Raw genomic sequence first — 18,444 nt, 5'->3', positions numbered from 1 at the left:
CTTGTTTATGGTTTCCTTTGCTGTGCAAAAGCTTTGAAGTTTCATTAGGTCCCATTTGTTTATTTTTGTTTTTATTTCCATTTCTCTAGGAGGTGGGTCAAAAAGGATCTTGCTGTGATTTATGTCATAGAGTGCTCTGCCTATGTTTTCCTCTAAGAGTTTTGACGTGCTGTTTTTAAACTTGTTCTTAACAAACAATGCTTACAGGTCTCCTAAATATCACTTGAATGATTCAATCTTGGGTTCCTTTTCTGGCAAATGAAATATCCTTGATAGTACCCATATTACATACGTCTGTATCCTACTGAAATTGTGGAAATCTTTTCATTGGTTTTAGAAATTGGGTCTTCATTTTATTCAATCATTTAGATATACTGAGTAAGTTCTGTTACTTGGCTGTGTTGTTTGCTTTTTGCTGTGTTCTAGTGGTTTGGCAATAGATTAGAGGTTAGGTTTTCCACCGTGTGGTACTAATTAACTAGGAACAATCTGATTTCCATTTATTACATTCACATGGCAGTGCTGCCTGTATTTATATCAGAAAAAAAGGGTTTATTCTGTCCTCCTAGCCTCATGAACGCCTCTGGAAGACTGTTCCATAATAAGATGTGGGCATAGCAAGTTAAATCAAATTGTTCTTCTTGATTCTAGTGTCTGGATGCTTGCATTTTACTTTTCTGGCTATAGAAGGTTTTAACCAAATCAGACCTTTGCCAGGAAGTGAAATGAATAAAATTGTAGTCCTAAGAAATAGTGGACTTTCTATTGCTGAGTAAAATAAATGTCTCCCTTTCAATTAAACCAAGTGTTACTGGATAAAATTTTACCTTTACATAATCAACTGTGTGGCCACTGATTAGGCTTGATAGGACAAATTATAACCTAAAATGTGTATTTCATTGTGGGTAAATAAAACTGCCTATTTATCTTCTCTGGGGTTTTCTCAACTGCTATTGAAGTCAAGATGGACAAGAGCAGATTGTGAGAACTCTCAATTATACAACAAGCCAAATGTGAATCTTTAAACAAAGGCATAAATTTTAAACATGAACATTGATTCAAGAACATTTGTTGCCCACAAAAAATGATGACTGGTTCACAACTTTCACAATTGTTACTTGCACAAATGATGGTTCTAAAGAAGTAAACCCTGTCTAACGGGAAGAAAAATATACCTGTATTTCATTCCACTTCTGACCGTGAGTACCTAATCAAGTCATTTGATCTCTCCTTGTTCCAGTTTTCCTCTTTGGGATATGTGGATGATGATAACCATTTAACTTGCAAGATTCTTGTAAGAATGTATAAGATAATAAGTCTTACAACTAAGAGACCAGTGTAACCAAACTGTGTATCTAGAAGTCTGAAAAAATAACATACGTGGAGCTATAAATTCTAAATTCTAGAAGTTATTTATCTTTTTTAACACCTTTATTGGAGTATAATTGCTTTACAATGGTGTGTTAGTTTCTGCTTTATAAAAAAGTGAATCAGCTATACATATACATATATCCCTGTATCTCCTCCCTCTTGCGTCTCCCTCCCACCCTCTAGGTGGTCACAAAGCACTGAGCTGATCTCCCTGTGCTATGCGGCTGCTTCCCACTAGCTATCTATTTTACATTTGGTAGTATATATAAGTCCATGCCACTCTCTCACTTCGTCCCAGCTTACCGTTCCCCCTCCCCGTGTCATGGACTAGAAGTTATTTTTGAAGCTTATTTAAAAAGTGATGCTGAAAATGTGCCATAATAGTGAACTTCAAAAGAATGAATCAGCATGACAATGCAGAAGGATTTGCTAGAACATTTTACATTACCTTTATATTTCCCCATCTTTAGTGTTTTTTTAATAATCGAAGTATCTAATCTTTAGGGCAGTTTTTTTGTTATTGTTTAGATGTATTCAACATTAACTGATAGGATTCAAATGCTTTTATGACATTTCAACATTGTCATATTTAGGCAAAGCTCGGAATTGAAATATTCACCATGGCCTAATGCGCCAAGCCTCTACTTACTGAAAGAAAGAGCTATAAAACTACAACAACTATGAATCTCAAATATGGGCACTCAATATGTCTTAATAACCTAATAACTTCTGCATAATTAACATGTAACTGTTGAACACAGAATTCCTCATTCCCCTTAGTATAATAATTCAGAGGCTGTACACCTTCCTGAAGACCAAAACACTTAGAATTATGGGCATAAAAGGATTAAACAGTAGCGCCATAAACTTCTGTAGGAAACTCCCCAAATTTTGGTCTCTAGCCATCTGTAAAAATACTGACAGAAGGCCCAACACAAAAATATCAAACCATTTTCATCTGAACTATGTATTTCATTTCTTAAAAGAATAAGTATCCTCAACCACTTAAAAATGGAAGATTAAAAAATGACTAGCTCCTGAACACTTAAATTTAGAGACACTGCTCAAAATATTTATCCAGTGCCAAAAATGCCACCGTATGCCATTTAGGGGCTGTAGTCACATATTCTTATTTAATAAGTGTAATAGTTTGGTGCAGAATCAGATGCTATTGAAATATGCCTATGTACTTAGATTTCATTCTTATAAGGAATCAGATGTAACATCTAATTCCCTGACTTGAATTATTTCTAAGTTAGCAATGACAAACACAAATGTCAGCAGAGCCCAGGCTGTGGCCTAAATAAATGTGTGAGATGGGCATGTGGTGGAGTGAGGAGTTGGAGAGCAGACACCAACTTAGAAGGCACAGCTACTTGCTCAATACCAGTCAGTTATTTTTATGCAAGTTTGTGGGTCTACCTTCTTGATTTTCTAACTTCTAAACAAACTCTCTGGATTTTAATGTACAACCTCTTAATATTAACCTGTAAGCAACTGAATCAAGACTAATTTTAAAGACCTATGTGACCCAAACAAAAAATCTTAGTTGACCAAATCTAGATTACTGATGACCCAAAGGAAAATTGTAATAATTAGTGTTAGAGTTTTAAACTTTAGATACGCAAATTATTGACAGATAGCCCTGTTTTACCATTTTGAAAGTGAAAATACTTCTTAATTGGGGTATTGAAATATTTGATTATTTTCCTATTATATACATTCTTCTTTTATATAAGTATACTTTCTCAGAGGAAGTAGAATACAAATATTAACACCATGATAAAACACTAGAGCACTTTTAAGTTAGGTTAGGTTGGCCTTCAGTTTGTTTTGTGGCACCTGATAAAGATGTTTTGATGAATACAAGTCATAAAACAATATAGAGTACTCCCATTTATAAGCCAAATGATACCAAGGACAACTTTCACATGATATCTTTTTATTTTTTACTCAGTACAGACATCCTCATCAATTTATAGTTTAAGTTAAAAAAAGTTGCTGTAGTATACATTAAACAATAAATATTCATTGACATTATATATCAAGTATTCTAATATGTTATACAGATTATTTTAGAAAAACAAAGTTTTGTCCACCAGGAGCTTACAGTTGTTACCTATAATTAAGTAAAAGGTGGCTACCAAATACAAAAGTTTACAGTGAATTATATAGAGCATGAAATAGATCTTAAAATTATATACATACATGCATACATGTATACATATCTATATATAGATAGATCACTATAGAGATCAGTAAGGAAAGCAATCATTATGTAACTGTATATGCATATTAATTGAGTGATAAATTACATAATTCAGACCATCAGAGACTTGCTTCCACACTGAATTCTTTCCTCAACTTAAATCTGTCACTTTACGCTTCCTTCTTTCCCCCTCTGCTTCCTGAAATGTGTGAAGAGGTGACTCCTAGTTTAAAGATTCTTTCAAAGTTGTTTCTCCTAACTATAATTTTAGTTACAACCTTTCACCATGAGGTTTATCAAAAGCCAGATTTGTGTTGGCTGCCTCCAGGTCCTATTAGTGTTGAAAAATCTCTGCAGTGTGACTTGTAGCTGAGAAGTCTGGCTCCAGGTCAAATCCTCTAGGCCCTACAAAGTTACAAAGTCTTTCCATGGCAAGCCTCATGGGAGAAAGCTGCCCTCCTCACCCCAGATTCAGTGCACTGCTTGGAGGAGTTGTAGTCAGGGACTCAGCCCCCTTCACCACCCAGGCTGGCCGCACTATTATGCATTAACTGCATTCCCAGCCCAGGTACCTCCATTCAGAGGCCTCCTTATTGGAGGCCCTTGACCAAGGTCTCTCTTAAGTGCTTCATCTTTTGGGGGCCTTGAAAATACTTTTCTCCACTAGGATTCAGTTTTCAGTATTTTCTACTCCTAGTTCTTTTCCCTTTTCTTCCCTCTGCACTCCCATCTCCCCCTCCCCAAAACAAAACCAAACAAAACCAGCAGAAACCCTGTGTTCAGGGCTCCCTCCAGAGAGAGATACTGTCCTGCTTCTGTAATGATACTCCTGACCTTTGCCCAGTGCCATTCACTGGGGAAAAATGGGACATTGATGGAACCAGAACCTTCTTTCTGGCCTCTTGCTTACACTATCATTGTAAGTGAATAAAGGCTCAATTATTACATACTTTCATTTTGGTTGCTGTTTTAACTGACCACTCTGACATCTGGCCACTCAGCTCTGTCCAGTTCAGTACTTGACAGTAGCTTTCCATGATGTAATGGAAATAGCTTCCAAAAGTCATCCAAAGACTGATGTGCAGACCCAGTACAGTGTACTAGTTGCTTATTATTATTTATCTCTCTGATTTACTTGAGATGCTTGACAACTCCCTCTGCCCATCCCCTCAAAATTTTACCATTTGGAGCTTACTACCTATAGAAAGGGCATGATGATTGGAGTCAGATTGTTTTGAATTTTGGCTTTGCTTCTTACATACACAGGAGTAGCTCATAAAGAGTTTATGGGCCTTGATTCCCCTTTCTTTATTATAATATGGACGTAATATTACTAATACTAATACTTCAAATGAATTTTTTGAGGATTAAATCTAAAATGTATGTTGTAGCCCTTTTTGAAAATTCTACAAAGTCTTAACTTATACCAGACTTTACTCCTACTGACATTTTTTTTCTTGTTGCTATCCTTCCTTTTTCCCATCTCAGTACACAGAGGCTCTCTCAGAAATAAATCTGTAGGCATTTGTCATTTTTCTCTCCACTTTCTTCCTCTCAAGTCATATTGAATGTAATATTTTATTTAAATATCTAAAAATGTAATATTTCAGTGAAAAATCATCAAATTAAACAATCCAGAATCTGAAGACTCTTGCAATAGGAAAAAATCTACTCAAACAATTTGTTTTAATTTTAGTAAAGTTATTTTGAAAGTACTTATCATTTTCACAAAATATCCTAATACATTTTCATATATACTTTTTTTCTTTTTCCTCCACGTCTTCTTTCTTCTCCTTAGTATATTTTTCTGTCATTCCTTTACAGCTGCTGCACAAAATGTCTGATCATGAGCAACACGGGTTTCAGAGATGCTCACCTTCTTTCTGGCGTAGAACTGATGATTCATCTCCCTGTCTAAATATTTCTTCCATTACTGTCACTCCTGTCAACTCGCCTGATTCCAGACTATCATTGGGACTGTTAATACCACCACCTTCTAAATGTGGCCTTCCCAAGCCAATCAGTGAGAGCAGCATCCCAAGACCTCATGTAATTCGCTAAATAGAAAATGCTTTTTATTATCCCACGTATTTTTTTAATTCTGCCAAAATATGCCATTTATATAGTAATGAAAAAAATCAGGTATGTCTTGAATCGATGTGATGTGATCTGGGGCCCTTGTGTGCCATTTTTGCATCCTTTGGTCATCTGATCTCAGAGAGCTTCTAGTAGAGAGTGGTGGTCCAAATCCACAGAAAGATGAACTAGGACAGGTACTTCAAAGATCCATCAGATATAGCAACTGGGAAATTAGGCCATTGTTGAGACTGGCAAAAGCTGTTTCAGTAGAGTTCAGCAAAAAGAGCAAAGTCTGGAATGATCTGAGTTGAGGATTGGATGAAGTAAAAGGGCAAGAGATGTAATACCTCCTTCAAGGACCTCAGCTTTGAAGGGAAGGGAAAGAGAGGTGAGAGACGAGAGGAGTAAAGAGGCACTGGGTAAAGACCTTTTTGGTTGGTTTGTTTTAGCAACAGTCAAGATCTGAGTATCTTTATATCTTGACAAAGAGGAGAGAGATGGAAGCCAGTGGAATTTGAGAGAGAGGCTGATTAGGAGAAAAACATTCCTGAGTAGGAGGAAAGAGCTGAGGGATAAAGTTGCCTCCAAGTCTTTGGATAGTATTTGTAGCTGATAGACTATCCATTAAAGTTAAAGTAAGTTGCTAAAGAAAGGGAGATGACAGCAATTTTCCTGCATGAAAAAATGTACTAACAGGTTTATTAACTGAATAGCAAATCTATCACTCTTTACACACAATCAGCCTTTTTATCTTCACTACCTGCATCATCTGTGAATCAGTAAATAAATGTATTTTGAGAACACAAATTATAATATGAACCACTCTAAGCAATTCTAAACAATATTCATGTTCTTATAAGAAAAATAAATTTTTCTCACTATTTCTCTCCAAAATGGGAATTCTCTTTCTTTTATATCAATAGACGATATATATATATAAAATAATTTTTTTCCCTATATGACAATCAAAGTGATGATTGTCTCATTCTTTCATTACATCCTAGCCCAGACTGGCCCAGATAACTTAATCATTTTGTGATTACAATTTATTTCACAAGGCAGCTATTTATTGTAGAAAACAATGAAGTCTTATTCTAAGAAGAAAAGTCACTGCAATAATATAATAGTTGGCTCCATTACAGTTATAAGTACAAATTAAAATAGACTCCTTAAAATGTTTTTAAAATCATTATCAATCGCTTTTGAATGGTTATATTTAAGATGCATCACTTATGTTCGGTTATTTCTGTCTAAATCTTGTAATCTTGTGCAAAATACATTACTGAAATCAAGGTTTTATATAAATATTTTCTAACACGTTTTCAATTCTCTGATATAAGTGGCAATTATTTCTAGGTATACAAAAAATCCAACATATCTTTTATATCTGTCTGTCTAGAATAGTATTATCACCATTTTTGCCATCATCTTTGAGAATATTTTTGCAGAAATTTTCTTGCCAATGAGCATTTAGCATAAGCGGTTGAGTCATATGAACTTGCCAATATGTAACTATTTTTGATCTACAGAACGGCAAGTTCATATGACTCAACTGCATTTTTTGTTGTGCTTATATATGTTTTATATGTGTATGAAATACTTAGCATTATAATGTTTCTACATGGAATACTAATTCATGTTATCTTCATTGCAGGCAGGCAATGTGACACCTAAGTCTCCCTCCACTGACATCTTTGATATGATTCCATTTTCTCCAATTTCACACCAGTCTTCAATACCTACTCGCAATGGCACGCAGCCACCTCCAGTCCCTAGTAGATCTACCGAGATTAGTAAGCTTTCTAAACAAATCAATATTTTTGCTATATTTGTGTACATTTTAAATGTTTAATTAGCACTTTATGGGAAATTATATATCTTAACAAGCTCAGTAAAAATTTTAATCACTGAAGAATTATGTTTATATATATGTGCCAAATTCAGTTATTTATATTTTACTTAATAATTGAGAATATACTACTAAAGGCATCACTATTTACATTTGAAACTATTTTATGAAAAATGATATTTTGGTATAGGCTTAGTTACTTCATAATACAAAACAATGATGTTTATTGTGTTGGGGTTATATTTTTAATGTTTTGTTTAATGATTAAGAACAGTCCTGTCGTAATTATTTTAATCATTTAGAGCTCAGTTTAATTTTTTTTATCATAGAGTATATGGATAGTCTTAGTTAAAGAAATATATAAATCTATGAATTCCATGATTTATTTATTTATTAACCCTATGTAAGTGTTCTTTCTTTGATATCTACAAAGCTATAAATGCATTGCTTTTCTGATTTACTTTCTGTATATCTGGAAGGAACATAAAAGTCTCTCTGACGAAGTAGAAAGCATCTAACAGATGTTCATCGTCAATGTCTTGACTATATTTTGCTCTGTGCCCTGTCACAGAAAGTGAAAGAATAGTTTCCAATGGCCATGATCAGTCATCAGGTCTAAAGGGGCACTGAAGAAAAGAGAGTTTTACATATTTTGGTTTATTGCATCCTCTCTGGTTCACATTTGAGACGTTTTCAATGTAATTCTGAAGTTTTAGCTTAAGGCTATAAAGTATTTCAGAGCCTATAGTTTTTGTTTCCCCTGCAGAACTCAACAAAGTGCATTGCACATTTTAGGTATTCAGTAAATTTCAGAGGACTAATTTGTAAATACAAAGTAATAACATTAGAACTTTAAAAATCAGTGAACAAATATATTTCAATACTTTTGTTGAAATATAGTACATTTAAATTCTTCTGAATATATTTTGTGTCAATGCAAAATATTTTTTTCAAGGAAATAATCCATAATATACATGTGTTTTTAGAAAATGTTGCCAATATCTTGATATCATAATGGGGTATTTTTTGTCCTTAAGAGTGTTCCAGATCTCTTCCTTTACCACTGTTTTTTACTTCCTTGGACTACATCAGTGTTTTGCTCATTCATGTATTTAATTCAATGGGCATTTGTTTAGTACATACACTAGACTTGGGTTACATGCTAGAATTTGAAATATAAATTAGAAGTGTATCCACAGTGTCAGGTTTTAATCCAAGTAGAATATAAATTGAGAAGAGTGAATAGATTTTAAGATACTTAGAAGGAATAATCCATCAGGATGGTAACTGAAAGTTCAAACTCCATTATGATTCAGGATTTTGGACCAAATGTTGTTAATGGGAAAACTAGAGGTAGAGAGGGGGAAACTGATGAGTCTCTTTTAAATGTTAGTGAGTTTGAAATGCCTTTGGAAAATCTAGGTAGAGATGGTCAAATGGTTTTTAGGGATTTATTAATGAGAAACTGAAGTAACATCTTGCTATATTTTTTAATGTCTATCTATCCCAAATGCCAGAGTTTAGTAAATACAGCAGTATATCATTAGAAAGATTAGATAGATACACAGATAGATAGAAAGAAATGGAGTTCTGATTACCACTGTATTATATCTATCATTTATCTATCAATCATCTTCTTGTCTATCTATACTAACAATTTAAGGACTGATTGTTCAACTAAGTTTTAATTGTAAGATTGTCTAAAACTGTAATCCAGTGGGGTTTTAGTAATAGGACTTTTTCTTTTAATGAAATCTTAAATGTATTCATTCATTTATTTTCTTTATATTTTAAATACATAAAAGCAGAAACCTACAAGATTGTTCCTTAGTTTCTGTCCTTACTGCCTGAGAACCCTAGTAGTTCTCCAGAGCATATTTTTGATCTTTGAATATGTATCAGACTTTAATTAATTTGTTTAATGTCATGTTTCCTAATTGATTATAAATTACATGAGGGAAGGCACTTGACTCTAAAGTCCTTTCCTCAACTGTTTTAATCCACTGCCTAGCAAAATGTATGGCACATAATATGTGTTCAATAAATATTTAGTGGATAAACAAAAGAATGAGTGAGGTATCACCTATTTTTTATTATTTTGCTCTTGTATTAGATTAAATAATTTTCATGTCATTAATTACACAGCAAATCTTTTTAAATTGAAAATTGGACTTATATGACTTTTTGTTATGAATTTTAGATCCATCTGAGCTGACCAAAATATGACAAAGAGCTCTATTATATTTATTAATTTGCCTGGTATTGATATGTCTACTTAATATGTAAAGTAGTACTTTTTTGACTTGTGGGGGAGTTGTGGACCCTTGAAAATATGATAAAAGTTAAACCTCTTCACAGAAAAACACAACATGCCCACTCATAACAAAATTTTGCATTGCATTTCAGGAATGTTAAGGATCCCTTAAGCCCATCTGAAATCTCTGGTGATTTTGAGTCCCAACTTTAGAAAACCTGTGTAATGAGAATCTCTGTTCCTCCTGACAACTCTTTTTCCTCTTTATTAATTCATTTCTTTTGACAAGCATGTACCACATGTAAAGCATTGCTTGATGTGTTCGTGGTACGGTGGTAACGAGGATACACCTCCAAAGAACAGTTCCTCTTTTCTCTAAGTTCTGGTTTATTGCCTACAATAAACATCAGACTGAGGAAAATATATAGTAACAACAATAATAATACCCATCAGTTATATGTATGGTGACAGTAAATTCCCATTTGTTTAGGAGTACCCTGTCTTATACCTTTCATCCTGGTGAAACTTGGTAGCACTCCTTTCACTCTTAAAAGTGTCTTTATTTGGAAGATAAATTATATGTCCTTCTTATTTATACAATACTTACCAGAACCAGGAGCTTCTAAACATTTTACATTTATTAACTTAATACATGAATCTGAAAAAAAAAATTGTAACTAGAGAAGCAAGAATCTTTCATAATGGGAGTCACAATGATTTAGAAGATATAATAGAACTCAAGTAGCATAAATATTATTTCTTACAAAGCATTTAATTTAGAGAATATAGTTTCCTGAAAAATGAAAGTCTTGATACATTATAAATTCCCTTGCCCACATATAATTTAATTTTTTGTCAGTTAAGGCTGCATTTGAATTGATTCAGAGGAAAGAAATTTCTTAAATTAAAAAGGAATTTTAAATCATAAATTAAGTCATAGTCTTATCAATTACAAACATCAATTTTAACTTTGATACTTCTTTAATGATTAAAGAAACAATGCAGACTTTAAAATATAGGCACAGCGAGCTTTTTGATACTCAATTACTGCTATTTTTTTTAAAAGAAATTTGTTTGGAGGAAAAGAGGCATTTTTAAAGAACCTGTCTCATTGTGGTTATCTAGGAAGGTGATATGATTTTATACTACATGAGATGATGTGCCTTAAATTTTTTCTGGCTAAAAGGTGAGATTAAAGTACATGAACTGTGAGTTAAACTACTTCCTAATCTACTAGGTCCTACCTATTGCTTCGCTATTGTGTTGCAGAGTCATCAGTAAATGGAATAGAGAAGTTTCAGTGAGTAATATGTTAATTTTAGTACATTTAAATTGCTTTAGTAAAGTGTAGGTATTGTAATATATTAATTATCAAATATTTGGTAAATTTGATATTAAGTCTTACTTAAAGACACAGAAACCTCTCTGAATAATAATTCTTTGTAACCAAATAGTTTTTAAATCCTCATAAAAGCGGATCTTTGCTTGCTTGTTGGTGTTTAACTAGTCTAAGCTCAGGAAAGCCCAGCCTAAAGTATGTGTGGATAGGGGCTCATTTGGTCATGCAGGTGCTTCTTTATATAATCCTGCCTTTGAAACCTAACTCACCCCAACTCACTCCTTGTCATTTCATATACTAAATTATTTTCTTCCTTTTAGAACGGGACCTGTTTGGAGCAGAACCTTTTGACCCATTTAACTGTGGAGCAGGGGATTTCCCTCCAGATATTCAATCAAAATTAGATGAGATGCAGGTGACTATTTTAACAGATCGGCCCATAAATGTTTTTTTTTTTCTTTTTTCTATGGGACTAAGAGAATGTTATTACTAAAACTACCCTTCCCTTGAACTGTTATCAACTTACTTAAAATAATTACTTTAAAATAACAATAACATACATTTAGTCCTAAAAATACTCAGACAGATGCTAAGGATAAGGTTTCGTTGTGTTTTGTTCTTAATGGTGCGATTTACAGTGGCAAAAACATGGTTCTTTTTTTTATACAAAATAACATAAATTCTTCATGAGTTAATTATTCAAAATCCAAAAATTGAAAGGTCATTGCACTAGACTTATAAGATTTGATCTGTCTTAACAATTAACAATTATGAATTTCAGATGAGTTTCAGAATTGTGAACGGGTGAAGGAAAATCATTGTAAGAATGAAATCAGTCTCTTAAAAAGAAACATTGTAAAGGGGGTCAACTGTATGGTGATGGTCAGAAAATAAACTTTTGGGGGCTTCCCTTCCTTGGTGGCGCAGTGGTTGAGAGTCCGCCTGCTGATGCAGGGGACACAGGTTTGTGCCCTGGTCCGGGAAGATCCCACATGCCGCGGAGCGGCGGGACCCGTGAGCCATGGCCGCTGAGCCTGCGCATCCGGAGCCTGTGCTCCACAACGGGAGAGGCCAAAAAAACAAAAGAAACTAAACTTTTGATGGTGAACACACTGTCCTGTGTACAGAAGTCGAAATATGATGTTGCACACATGAAACTTATATAATGTTATAAACAAATGTTACCTCAATTAATAAATAAAGCTGAGAGCTAAAACGAAGAATTCCAAAGGAGGAGGGGTATAAAATAATAGGAAGCATTGTAACTATAGTTCATAACTTCTGGGCTCTTATTGAAACAGCAGACACCAAATGACAGCTTCCTTAGGAATGTAGTCCAATTGGGTTTTCATTTCTTTCTCTCCCTTTTATTTTTCAATTCTGAATTGTTCTGGAAGTTTGAAGATACTGGTTTAGAAGCTTTGTACAGTGGGCGATGATTAGTAATTAGTCTTATAAGCACTATAATAAAGTCTTCTCTTTATATTTCCCTTTACATTTTGATGAAGTTATTATATCCTATTTTTCATCAAAAAGACAATATATACACAGAAGAATTCAGGCAGAGACCAATTATATGAAGCTGATTGAGAAGATGTGGTGAAGAGATGGAGTGGTTTTTATTTATTAGGCCTGGGTTAATACATTCACTCTCTATGCTTCATTTCCTGGGGAAAAAAAAGTTGAGGGGTGGATTATGATCTTCTAACACTGATAAAACACTGCTTCCTAGAAAGATAATAAATATCCTTTCACTGATTTTGGACTGAAGGTGTGAAGCAGTCTTCTTTTCTAGGTATTATGTGAATATCCTTATTATTATAGATACAATAATGCCTCTGCATTTTAAAAGTTGGATTGTTTAACATACCTTGAGGTTTTTAAAGAATATGTCAAAACAAAAATTTCTCAAGTTGGGTGATTTATAATTTCCTTTTGCATGAAAAATTATTTTAAATCCTTAATATTGACTTAAACTATAAACTATTTCTATAACATTTCTTAAATATTTACAAAAAAGTTATATACATTTTATCCTTATAGTTCTTATACAACTATTAATTCAAAACTTATAAATTAAATAAAAGCAAAATTACAACACCTAATAAAATTCAGATTAAGAACTTTAATATAACAGCATGGATTATTTTATTTGGCTGAAACTAAAACCACCAACATCGTACTTCTGTTGATATCAGCATGTATCTTGTTTGATGACACAATTTCCCCACATCTTTTCGATAGTTAAAATACTACGAGACTTTCATTCAAATAGTGCATGATTATTTAGTGAGAATGTTTTATTTATTTCATATGAAATAAATTTATTTTCCTTTTCATTAGTTTTACCAATTATGGTTGTACTACCTTGGGACTAATGCTTTTGTAAGAACAAAAACAAACATGGGCACTGATGTGGTAGTATTTGTTCTCAAAGGTTATACAAAACACAAAGAGTTTCTATTAATGTTTTTTAGATTTTCACACAACAAATGTTTTCTATAGATGTTTGAAGATAAGCCTGTATCTCCAGATTTTGTAGAAACCCAGTTTGAGAAACACTATATTGAAATGATTTAATGATATGGTAGTCAAATAATGTTACACTGTGGTATTTTTGCTTTTGTTTTCTTTTTGTCATTTCTAATATATTCTTAATGTCTTTTTTATTCTTTTCTGCTTTCATGGTGGGTAGCGCCAGAGATGGTTGGTATACTATTTTCATAATAATTTTAAACAACTTATAACTTCTTAAAGCTAAACCTTAATATTTGCATGCTTTATTTAATAAATATTCAAAAAGCAGTTTCACATGTATATGTCTGATTATTAGTTTTGTTTAAAGAGGTTTTATAACCCATACTTGAAGTTATTTTTTCAATGACTTAATCACTATTGCATTGTCCACCTCATTGCTTGTCTGTTTCTTTTAGTACATGATGTGTTTGCAAGGTCACTTTAATTAAAGTAAAATAATATTTTAACTAAAATTTATAACGACTTTTGTTATTAATCTTGTTAGGCTAATTAATTGAATGCACACATTTAGCTACTATTTTTATCTTTGCATATAATGTAAAAACTTAATACAGTATAATGGGTTGTATAAACTATATTGAGTTAATAAGCCTAGTGAGATTTTGGATTTTCCTCTTTTATTTCAGAGGAAATCATAGAAATATCTCATGAATGTAAGAATTTAAACAGAAATGTTAAGCCATAGTTTTTATAAATTGTTAGAAAATTAGAATTTATTTGAAATCAATTATATCCTTATATGATTTGACATAATTTAAACTTCTTAGTACATGTCACTGACAGGCAAATCAGTTTAATAGTGTTGATAGCCCAGAAGTGTACCTTGTATGTTATAATAATTTAATACATTAAAAAAGGAGAGTGACAAGTCAATGAAAGAATTTTGCATTAAGTGATATTAAGTCAACTGGTTAATAATTTAGGAGAAGATCAATGTATAGCTGAAACCTACAACAAATACTCAGATAAATTTTAGAAGCCTTGGGCAGTTTAAAATTTTTGAAATACAATTATATATATATCAGACTTTTGAATTGGAAAGAAATTTTTATAAGGAAAAGGAAATATGTACATATAGTCACCTATAGAAGGTCTTCTATAGTTCTTTTAAATTTTCTCTTTAAAAAATATAACTATATCATGTACACATGATTAAAGTAAGTAGACAAATGATTAGGAAACTAAATAATCAACAGACAAATAAAAAAGCGTAGCTCACAAAATAAGACCACAGATGACTATATACTTATAGACATGTTAAGTCTAATCAAAGAAAACATACAAATTAAGAACTATAAAAGCTATTCTAATCCAGCAAATTAAACATTATATTTTTTTACTAATATAGAGTGCAAATGAAATTGTGATGAAACAAGCACTGTAAATCATTGCTGGGCCAGTGTCAGTTCACAGCATCCCTTTGGGGAGTAATTTGTTACTAATACTTGTATTTCTGTTTGATGTCAAAAACTTTAATATAATCTATTCTGAGGAGAAAATAACTATGAATGTGGAAAATCTCTATGCATAAAAACATACAGTCAACCTTATTTATAATTATAAAATACAGGAAATAAATTATATTAAAATTAATAGAACATTATAAAATCATCAAATTAGTTTTACAGGGACTCAAAATAATCAAGTTTGTTCTGCTAAGATTAAAAAAGAGTATAGAAATTTATATATAATATATCTAATACATTAAATAAGTTATATATAATATATAGTTATTTATATTACTATTAATTTTTTTTAAATTTATAGGTAGAAAAAAGGGAGACTCAAAGGACATACTTCAACATGTTAATTGTTGCATATGAGTTTTTTTCTTCCTTGATATGCTTTTCTCCATGTTTCAAAGTAAGAAAATGCAATTGGGGAAAATATTTTATATAAAAATATATTTTTAATAATATATCAATAATAAGATCATTATTTTGTGTGATATGAGTTTATGATAGTTTCCATCACTACGTAAGTTAAATAAGCCTTATTTTCATTCAGACATTTAAAATTCAAGAGGATATGGAAACCTTAGAAGGATTTAGAGTGCATTGTCATGACTTACTAAATGAGGCCTAGAAGGAAGGGTCAGAAAATGTGTGGGAAATTTTAAGGGGAAAGAAAACCAAGGAGCCATATAACAATGTGTCTGTCAAAAGGGATAATTAAGTTAATCTAAGAGGACTCCTAAAGAATCCTGATAAAAACATGGAGATATTCTTGTAAGTGATATACAAACATTTTTTGTTGAAACAATGACCCCTATTTTACTTTGATTACTATTCTGCCTTTCACATACTGATAACACATTGATAAATAGTATTTTCCGGGTAACTGAAGTGATAGTGGTTTAATTTCATAATGAACTGATTAATAAACAATGGTATCAAATCTTTCCAAAGGTAATATATATCCACATTACTTACCTATCTATCTGTCTATCTATCTATCTGATATTCCAGAAGATGATATAGTACATAGATCCTCAGATATCCAAATAAAATATTTTAAAAAGCAGTTTATTTACAATATTTTCAGTTTAAAGTATTGACTTTTCTGAGTATTTGGCGGCTGTTTAAAAAAATATGCGTACATGTGGCAAAATATTTCTCTTGTGACCAGAATAGGCTTTTAAAACAATGGTAAGTACTCTGACTTTTACTTAACTAAATATAATTTGTATTCCAAGTACCGAGAAGTACTTTTGAAAATCCCTTAAAGTGATGGCATTGCCGTGTGGTCTTTGTGCTTAAGCATAATGAAGAGTGTTCTTTAAACATTAACAGTGAAAAAGGTGTGGCTTGTATTTTGTAATGATTTTCTTCCTCTATGTGATAATGTTTACATTGGATTTATAGTAAGTACATTAAATACCGGTTCTAAATGAAAGTAACTTGAGGAAATGCAGATAGATATGCAATTGGCTAACACACGAGTAGATACCATCTAATTAAACAAAACACAAAGCAGAACAGAGGACAAAAGCCTCCTCTTAGAGAGAGATTTTCTTTTCCTCAGGGATAGACTTTTGTCTACATTTCATTTTATGAGCAAGAATGCGGGTGAGGAAGGTGGTAAGACCAGAGATGGCCCATAGTTCAACTACCTTGTACAGAAAAGAAGAGAGCTGGGGAGTAGAGAAGGACAAACATCTTTACCACTAACTTTTAACTCAAAAATCTTCAAAAAATTTTTTTTCATGGCAATTGGGTACTTGGTCTCAATAAATCAAAAGAAATTTAACTTCTAGAAGCATCTAAAACATGCTAGAGGTGAGTGGAATTCAAAGCAATAATTTGCAGCTACAAGGCTAGTAGAGGAAGCTTTCTCCATGGCGAAGTGGTCTGCAGTCCTGTGTTACACATAGGATACAGCATCGCATTTAGGCAATACAATGCAATTTATTTTACCAGGCTCTGGATAGTGGTAACCAAGAAGAAGAGGTGAAAACTATCAGGCTGTCATCACCTTGAGGTCTAGCTATCTTACTTATATGAATATTGACCTTTAAAGCCAAGGGATTTAAGCTACAGTAGAATGACGTAAAGTAGACTTCACTGAAAAGAAACATTTAAGTCTTAAAGTTACTTAATTCCACATATTTCTGTTTTCTTCTATCTCTTATGCATGCTAACCTCATGTATATTTAAAACATTTAAAATGCTAACGGGTATAAAAGCATTTGATAAAAATTTGACAAGCCAACATCATTTGACATATAATTATTTCTTAGTTGATCAAAACATGAAGATTTCAACTTCTGCTCATACTCTCTTTCATTTACGGGTTTTTTTTTTGTTTTTTTTTTGCTATGAGCATTTCCTATTTTAATGATTTTACTTTATTTTGCAGGAGGGGTTCAAAATGGGACTAACTCTTGAAGGCACAGTATTTTGTCTCGACCCATTAGACAGCAGGTGCTGATGTCAAGAACAAGAGGTCTTGAATCTGTTAAATTTGTTTTGTATACATATCTATTATTCATTATTACTTATGACAGGTATTATACATGTACCAATATATTTTTGAATCTCATAACTTTCTGAAAATTATTTCAGTAAAGTTTCCTCATACTTTCACTGTTGAACTGTAGCATTTTGTTTTAAAAACAACTCACTGTAAAGTAAATCATACTTTTATGTTCCTTTCTGTTTGTTTGTAGAAGAATTTATAATTGAAAGACAAATTATCCAAATATCTGCCTGTGTCTGAGCTCTAAATAATTAGCTTCTTCAAATTTAAGTTCATTTTCTAGGATGCTAGTTTATTACTGATTTCCCAAAAGCCATACCTTAAAGATACCTTTCAGAGTCCTGAAGAGATACACCAATGCCAAACTAAATATGTTCTATATTCAAACCAATAGACATGTTACCATTGATTTAGACAGATGTCATTTTATGTATGAAATGTTGTTCATATTATTGGGAAAATGTAAACTTTGAATATAATACCACCAGATCATTTTAGCAGGTAAAATAACAAAAATATAAATTCCAATAATAATTAAACTAAATGTATTTAGAGTACTTATTAGTATAAGCAAGGTAATAATGTTAGTTATTATTATCAGCTACACTCTAAATATTTATTTCATAAATAAAGATTGTGGAAAAAATTAAAATTTGCTATTTACAAAACACTTAAAATAAAATTTAATTTCTAATGAGATAAGTTACATTACTAAACATCATCTGATCTGAAGTTTCTGAAAAAAACATTTGGAATATATGCTGTCTATAGTTGCAGTATCTATTACCCATATATACTTTACCAAATATATTTTTTCTGAACTGAAT

The 18,444-nt window shown here is 32.1% G+C and overlaps 1 protein-coding gene across 1 annotated transcript in view; it reads left to right on the top strand.

Moving 5' to 3' along the window:
- GULP1 (GULP PTB domain containing engulfment adaptor 1) overlaps positions 1–18,109 on the top strand; it is a 237,084-nt gene extending 218,975 nt beyond the window's left edge. The window contains exons 7-9 of the mRNA XM_029226073.1: positions 7,314–7,452; positions 11,422–11,516; positions 17,498–18,109. Of these exons, the coding sequence (XP_029081906.1) occupies positions 7,314–7,452; positions 11,422–11,516; positions 17,498–17,569 (306 nt within the window). The 3' untranslated portion in view covers positions 17,570–18,109. The remainder of the gene's footprint in view (positions 1–7,313; positions 7,453–11,421; positions 11,517–17,497) is intronic.
- The last annotated feature ends 335 nt before the right edge of the window (positions 18,110–18,444 follow it).

The sequence above is a fragment of the Monodon monoceros genome, unplaced genomic scaffold, assembly GCF_005190385.1.
Source record: "Monodon monoceros isolate NGI ecotype Baffin Bay Population unplaced genomic scaffold, NGI_Narwhal_1 Super_Scaffold_16, whole genome shotgun sequence".
NCBI classification, from domain to species: domain Eukaryota; kingdom Metazoa; phylum Chordata; class Mammalia; order Artiodactyla; family Monodontidae; genus Monodon; species Monodon monoceros.
This window is presented reverse-complemented; position numbering and strand designations above follow the sequence as displayed.